Here is an 8,088-nt window from a genome sequence, read left to right on the forward strand (position 1 = left end):
ACTGCCAGACATATCTTTTCCTCTCAGATTCCTATCTATCTGTGTCATACAAAACATAGTAGATGGAGAAGTCATGAAAATAACACTATGTATCATTGGCCTTTAGTGCCAATGCATTGTGTGCCATCAGTCTTCCAAGTTTACCAAACTTTTGGGAGAAAACAGCTGCTTTTGCAAACCATAAAAACAAAAGATGTACAACCCATCCTGCTCAGAACAAAGGAAATGCTTTTACAAAGTTGTGGACAGATGTATAACTACTCCCCGCTTCAGTCCTGGGACAGAAAGGGCAGCACAACTGCACAGCTAGAACTTGACTCTTGAAAAGCAAAAAAAAAAATCCCAGGAAATGCAATGACTGTGTAGACAAAAATCTATTTGGCAAGTTGTGCTATTGAAGAGTTGAGCCAGTGTTCTGCGCAGCAAAGTGATGAACAGTACATAGCCAGGCCCGTGTGGGACAGACCGTAAGATGACATTCTACAAAAATCCAGTTTAATTTCACATTTCCAATATCTCTCCTTGCCCATTAGCAGTCTGCCACAGATTTTAAACTTGTAAAGCTCCTTCCCATTGAGCTAGATTATTTTTTTTTTCCATAAAGTGCAAATAAGACTCAGGCTTTACCACTAGTTCCAATGATTGTTATCTTGGTTACAAGAGTGATCAAAAGCCAGCTGGCCCAGCCACTACCACTAGGCTTAGTGATACTCTTTTTTTTTTTTTTTTTTAACCCTGGTTACTTTTTCCAGCAAAAGGCAAATAGAAAACAAGTGTTTCTTCTACCAGATGCAGGCATGACAGAAGGCTGCCTTAAGTACCATCAGTATAAGATGCACGTGCTAGACAACCAGTGTGTTCTTGTGCATAACAAGAATTTGCCCTTGTTCACTGGAAATGGAAGTCATCTTTGGGATCTTATTTCCTCACAAAGTGTTCAGGAACAGTTGATTAGTCTTCATTAAGAGGTGCTTCTCTCTTCCTTGCATCTACATCGAAAAGATGAAAAAAGGAGAGGCAGTTAAGCCAGAGGGTTCTGACAGTATTCACCTGAAAACTCAGAAACAGAATAAAGTTTGTTTGTTTTCAGTGGACAGCACTTGCCATTTCAGACTCACAATATAAATTCACTATATGGACTGAAATGCTGTATGAGTCCACAGCATATTAACTAGATAGTCATAGGAAGGTTTTGTATCTTTGCCCTGTTGAAAATGAAGATGACTCACGCAGTATTTAAGTAGCCTGATAAAGTTTCAGGCTCCAGATCTGTGACACATTTTTTACCCTACTCTTGGCCCCTTGCTCATGATCCCCTTTAAGGGTGAAGCCAGTATCTGCTTTGCATACCAGCTATAGAGATGACAATGGTCTGTTCTGAAAAGCATTTGACTAATTACAACTTTGCTGGTTCCCAGATGCATAGCACACTTTTTTTAAAAAGACAAGCACTCTCCACACTGTAGTTTGAGGAACTGCCTGAGGCAGTCCCTGAAGACCAAATCTTAAACTGCTCCAAACAGCAAACCTTTGAACATGGCCCCAGGTAGGGTGTTAGAGCACATCTGGACCACTCAATCCATTACTCGAATGTCATTACTACAGTAGCAGGCAGTGAGGCTGCCATTAGGAAAGATGGGATCACCTCTTCCCGGGCTTCTGCAGAAGTGTCTCTGGGCTGACTTTAAGCTATTTGTGAGACCCAGTTGAATGTAGGTAGCTCCTGAAGTGCACCATGATTACAGCTACTCTGGCAACTGCCTGCCAAAAGATGCACTTACATATATTTCTAACTTAGTTTCTTTCCAAGTCATAATCTATGAGGCCAGAATATTTAGAGAACATGATTATCAAACTGTTTGTATAAGTCTCATGACTTTGTGCTAAACAAAGTTTGGAGGAGACAAATCATACTTCCCAAATAATGACAGAAGAGCTTGGAAACTCCCAATGATTGGAGCAGCCACCTGGGGTGGGACAAAATCTCAGCAGCCATTTGGAAGAGAAATCAGAAACAACCCCTCCCGTGTTCCCCATCACACTCATCAGGGATACTGAGGCCAGGCCTGAATCTTCTTCTGTCATGACTTCTCCACTTCACATAAAATAACTGACTAGTGATTGGAGATGAAAAAGCTTTCCAAAAATGAATGTCATACCCAACTAGCTACAGTTATTCACAGTCTGTCTCTGACTTTGGAGATATCAAAATGCATTAAATTATTTCTGGTGAACACTTATAAAAGAATCATACCAGTTAAGTTCCTGAACTTTTTTTTGGCTTCTGCTCTTTCTTCAGCATCAAAATACCACACAGTCATGGCATACCTATAAAAGAAAGAAATCTTGTGTTTGTTTCAACTTTTGCTATTAAGATAGAGCCCTGGAATTTTATGCTCATGGAGAAAGCAAAAAACAAAACTGGATTAGTAGATAAAAAATGGGACGCAAATGGCACATCTTTATAGATAAATATAGACAGCATTTTAAATGTGTATTTTTTCAAGTAAGATAGAAATATAGGTGAGAATTTCAGCTTGGAGGCACAAAAGAGTGCACAGCCCCTGGTAACAGAGGGCAAAAGTAGCTTACAGACCTTTGTATGTTCTTCTGTTCTGGGATGCCTGCAGGCAGCTTGGGGGTTGCCCTGTGTCACATCAGCTTTTCGTAGCCTGTTGACAGATGGTAGCCCCCAGAATCCCTATAGTGTTACGAGGGCAAAAGTGTAACCCAGCATCTCGCAGCTAAATAGCTATGCCCGGCTTGGAAGATTTCTCCTGTCAATGGTAAAAGGGCCTTTTTTCCATCACACAAGGACTCTTATAATTCAAGCTTGTTCTTCCTCACTTGATGAGAGAATTCCCAGTGACCCAAAACCAGAAAATCCACTCAAACTCTAGCTATCTTTTTTTTATGCACATGTGTATTTAAACAAACACATGATGGTCATACAAACATTGGTAGAAGACATGCTTTATTTTCTCCTGGCCAAATATCAATGTCGAATATGCTACTTACCTGGTTGCATAAGAAGGCTGGACTTCATGTGGGTTCCTTCGATCTGACCAAAAAAAAAGCAATCGGTCAAAAATCGGCTCAACATCTGCTACATAGGACTTTCCTTCTGGGAATATTCGAAGAATTCCACCATGTAGCTGAAAGAAAAGAAAAGGTTGCTTTTTACTCATATAAACACCCACACATTCATGTGAACAATGATTTATTTCTCCCTCCTCAGCACCCAACAAATGGGGAATAAACATCTGATGATAACCAAGACAGCTACACGGCGACACTGGAAAACTGTACACTGAATCTCTTGGCCATCTTGATTTTCCCAAACAGTTTGTGGTGTTTCAGCATAAACATCTGTCTAAAGTAAATGAACCAAGATAAAGACAACAGTGGCCCTGTAACAAACACCGGGAAACTTCAGAGCTTCCAGTCGCATCTCTAGAACCGGTGAATACCACAAGGCCAGTAAGACTGCTCCACCTGACCAGCCTGAGATCAAACTCTCCTCCCAGCAATTGCTAGATACTGCTTACGGTATTTCAGAGCCTGCATCTGATCATACAGGAGTTAACTTTTACACCCTGGGAAGAGTGACATCTGTTCTATTCTTGGATTTGTAATAAACTTCTCATAAATGCATTCTATCTCCCAGCCACTCTTTTCCCTACTTATGTCATAGCCTGGTTTCTCTACCGCATCATTTCTCTCTTTCTGTGTGCCACGAGTTTCAGGGAAAAAGTCTGGTGATCTGCACACACGGTAGAAACTTTAGAAGATGCAGATGAACTCTGCCTCCTCCCTGCTGCTGTTAGAGGGTTCTTTGGAGGCTTTTATGCTGCACCACAGAGTGCAGGGAAGATTCTGTCAACCCAGCACTGACCTGACTTCTACCTCCATGTGGCATGCAACCTTCAGGTAAGAAACTATTATGCCAGGTTTAAAGCAACATGGTTGCTTTCAAAGACCAGTATGGTTATATTGCATCTCCTCCAGCGTACATTTGCATAAAATTACCGTCACACCCACATATTACTCTCCACCAGTGTCCTGGATTTCAGTTAGCTTTGTTAGTGTCCACTTGGGTGCTTGCTCACAATTAGACTAAGAGTGCAGTGCAGAAAATAAATTGGATATTTGTATTTCCTCCCACATCTCCTCCTTCATTTTAATACACTGAGGTGTTTCACTGTCATACTCTCCATAAAGGAATGTGTTTTTCTGCAACAGTGCATTTTTCAGTGGCATTGCCTCTAAATCTGAACTCACTTTTGGGGGTTCATAGTATCTATGTGCTTAAGGAGCATCCACCTAAAGTGGCCAAGACAGGTCAGAGGGGCCAAAAACATTGGGCAATTTTCAACAGATAATCCGTGAGAATGGTTTACACCACATTATGACAACGGAAGTGTAAAAAGACATCCTGCAATTTTAGAAACCCTTATTTCATTTCTAACTTAAAGATATAGTAAAGTCAAGGCTGATTTTATTGCCTTATAGTAATATAGGCAGAAACAAGAGCACTGTCCTGTCAAGAGACCCACTGGTGGAGTCAAAGATGGAGATGACAAACCAAGCCATGTGCTTGTTCCTCTTACTAAGCCCCATCATTTCATAGGAAAACAACAAAGAAAACTGCATGAAGATCTTTCACAGGTTAGCCTGAGGGAACAGCATCAAGAACTCTAAAACTCCAAATTTGGGCTGTCATTTTATTCTGCTCCCAGAATCCACTTATTCTTTAGTGGATTATGTTTTTCTTTCTAGTGCTTCATTGCTCTTTCCTCTAAACAAAGTGCTAAAAGCCAGCAGTCCAGTGCCTAGAAGCTTTATTCTATAGCAACAAAACAGTATGTGTGTGGGATGGGAAAGAGAACGATAAGGACAGAGTTTGGATTCTTACTTCCAAAGTGTTGCCATAAACACCAAGAAAATAAATGTAGAGATGAAGAATGGACCAGCTGCTCAAAAGGTCACCAGAGTTCACAGAAGTAACAGACAGCTCCAAAGCTCTGTTTCTGAAGTAGTTTTTTCCTTTATGTTCTGCCTCAACCCTGTGGTTTACTCACCTTGGAGTCCCAGTTCTTATTCAGGTAATAAATACAGGTGATGCAGCGCCCGTCACCATTTGGATTGTCCACATGACGAACATACCCAGCTCCATTTCCAGGATAGCAAGCGACCATAGCCTGAAGGAAAGATAAAGAAAGTAAAAAAAAAAATTCTACAAGATGCCCACCTTCAGTTTTTCTTTGCTAAGCATCCTCCCACCACCAGTTTGGCTCAGTATTTTTCAGATGATCAATCCAAAACCTACAGCAGACACCACCAGAAGATATCTTTGCACAAGCTTCTTTCACTGGATGAGTCAGTCGGTGTGAAATTCAAAACTGGAAATAAATACCCTTCGTATTTCATGATATATACACTAAAGTAGGAGAAAAAAAACCCTGAATTAAACTAACACACTGGTATGTATAGTACGTGCTTATTGTTCTCTACAAGCTACGTGACTTTGAGGCAGTTTCAGCTAAAGTTTGCTTCGGTTTCTAAAGATGAACAGTCATTGCAAAACTGATTTGCCAGTCATAATGAAAGTAGAAAGTGATCCCAGGATGTCATGCCTTACTACCACCATCCTCCTCCATTTGTATCTTCCAGACCCTGTCATATACATCCCTATGGTCCAACACAAAGCAAGGGTCTCCAGGAAGTATGGGTAAAAGTCCATAGAGCAAAGTCTGCAAAAATCTGCAACTCCTTTTTGCTGTGTTTGCACAGGGCAGTGCATGTTTGCTTTCATGGACTGAGCCGCAGAACTAACCAGACAGCTTTCAGACACATACTTCCCTCTTTGATCATCTCCAGACTTGCTGATACAATCGCTTAATTCATGGCTTAAATTTCACCTTGAATGATGAGATAAGCCTAACATGAATTACTCCAAGCCACATGACAGTCAACAGGTCTTAAAAGGGTTTTTACAGCAAAAAAAACATTAAACTTGAGTTGACACCATTAGCAGCCTAAGCAGGGTGCAGGAAGAGCAGGTGAGGCTGCTGGTAGGGTACCAGGTCTTTTTCCCAGTCACTTCTTCACTACTGGGACTACTTGGTAGTGATACCAGTCACTTCCCACGGAGTTTACCTCCACTAAAGCTGTCGCAGTAGAACTCTTGTTCCTACTCCTCTGCCATCTCCTTTCATTGCTTGCCAGTATTAGCAGCACGAGTGACGGGAGATGATGGACTAAGTTCGGTTGGAAAACTGGACACGGTATCCAGATGTGGTTTCCCCAGGGCTGAGGAGAGGGCAATGATCACTCCCCTCAATCTAGCTGCTGTGCTCCTGTAAATAGTGCCATGGATGCTCTTGTGCAGGGAGCACACTGCAGGCTCATGTTCAGCTCACTGCCCACCAAGACCACCAAGGGTCCCCAGGCTCCCCTGGGGAGCAGAGCTGCTCCCCAGGCCTGGCAGCCCCCAGCCTGTACTGCTGCAAGGGGCTCTTCCTTCCCAGGGGCAGGACTTCACGTTTGCCCATGTTTAGTTTTATAAGGCTCCCGTTGGCCTGTTCCTCCAGCCCATCTGGGCCCCTTTTGGTAGCAGCTCTGCCCTCCAGTGCACCAGCTGGTGCCCCTCAGTTTGGTGTCATCTCTGCACTTGATGACAGTGCACTCTGCCATCTGCTTCAAGTTACTGATAAAGGTGGTTAACAGGTCGGATCCCATGAGAGATCTTTGTGGTGCTCCATTTGTTACCAGCCTCTAGGTATAATACAACTGATTAACCACCACCCTCCAAGCCCAACCATCCAACCACTTTTTACCCATCTATTTTCTCATCCATCCAGACCACAACATCCTAACTGTAAATACAGGGTACCCTGGTAGTTGGCTGGGATAGAGTCAATTTTCTTCGTAGTAGCTGGTATAGTGCTGTGTTTTGGATTTAGTATGAGAATAATGTTGATAACACACTGATGTTTTCATTGTTGTTAAGCAGTGTTTACACCAAGTCAAGGACCTTTCAGCTTCTCATACTGCCATACCGGGGGGGGGCCACAAGAAACTTGGAGGGGGAACAGACAGGACAGCTGACCCAGACTGTCTAAAGGGATATTCCGTACCATACGTCATGCTCAGTATATAAACCAGGGGGAAGGCTGGTTGGGGCTGCTGCTCGGGAACTGGCTGGGCATTGGTCAGCAGGTGGTAAGCAATTGCATTGTGCACCACTTATTTTGTATATTCTTTTATCATTACTATTATTATTTTCCCTTCCTTTTCTGTCCTATTATTAGGTTTATTACAGTTTTGGAACTGTAAACTTTATCTTTTTTTTTTTATATAGACAGTGTTGCACATGCCGGTCCCACAGAATGAGGATACTATTGTGCACCACTCGCACAACCTGCCCTCAATAACCCGCCACGCACAGCTGATAGCACTGAAGATTGACAGTATGGGCTTTACTACGAGCAAGTGAAATTTTTATCGAGGAAACCCAGAGGTCTTGTTTTCTGCTTCAAAGCACATGCTAAAGCCATGCTGTTCTCATGGGACACATGGCCAGCTAGAGTACAGCGCACGCTGCTTTAATCAAAGGTAATGTTACTGTGCCAACAAACACCGACACAGAAGTTACTACCAGGCAGCACAGTGGATCCCCTGGACCCTCTGCCACCACGAACCAAACCTACTCACAGGAGTCAGCCCGCTGGGACAGGTGTACACACACAGCTGCGAAAATACCGCTCTGCATTTCAAGTCATGTCGGAGTTGACTTCCCTTCCTCCCCACAAGCACCAGCAGAGAACTGTACCTGCAGGCAGCAGAGGACTGTACCTACAGGCAGCAGAGGACTGTACCTACAGGCAGCAGTAAGCCACCAGAGCCCGCTCCTCGCCCCAACACCGCAGGCCACCGCTGCCTGGGGGCTGGTGGCCTGCAGGAGCAGGAGATTATGCTGAGCAAGAGCGAGTACCTTTAATTCCAAGTAATAAACCCTCTTCCGTCAGGCCTGGTAGTCGGCCGGACGCCTCGCTGTAGGTCCTGTCTGCTCTGCTGTCGTCCTGC

General features: G+C 43.4%; 1 protein-coding gene across 1 annotated transcript; it reads right to left on the minus strand.

Moving 5' to 3' along the window:
• Window positions 1-599: 599 nt before the first annotated feature.
• LOC104616034 (egl nine homolog 3) lies at window positions 600-5,199 on the minus strand. Its single transcript, XM_010288553.1, has 4 exons — window positions 5,082-5,199; window positions 3,019-3,155; window positions 2,255-2,328; window positions 600-989 (listed from the first exon to the last, which is right to left on the minus strand). Exons 1-4 carry the CDS (start codon window positions 5,196-5,198, stop codon window positions 952-954), a joined length of 366 nt encoding a protein of 121 aa, XP_010286855.1. The 5' UTR covers window position 5,199; the 3' UTR covers window positions 600-951.
• Between the last annotated feature and the right edge of the window lie 2,889 nt (window positions 5,200-8,088).

The sequence above is a fragment of the Phaethon lepturus genome, unplaced genomic scaffold, assembly GCF_000687285.1.
Source record: "Phaethon lepturus isolate BGI_N335 unplaced genomic scaffold, ASM68728v1 scaffold10476, whole genome shotgun sequence".
Lineage (NCBI taxonomy): Eukaryota > Metazoa > Chordata > Aves > Phaethontiformes > Phaethontidae > Phaethon > Phaethon lepturus.

Coding starts and splice junctions, on each gene's coding strand:
- LOC104616034 (XM_010288553.1), bottom strand. CDS start 5,198: ATGGTCGCTTGCTATCCTGGAAATGGAGCTGGGTATGTTCGTCATGTG. Junction 3,156..5,081: donor ATAAGAACTGGGACTCCAAG/GTGAGTAAACCA, acceptor CTTTTCTTTCAG/CTACATGGTGGAATTCTTCG. Junction 2,329..3,018: donor CAGCCTTCTTATGCAACCAG/GTAAGTAGCATA, acceptor TTTCTTTTATAG/GTATGCCATGACTGTGTGGT.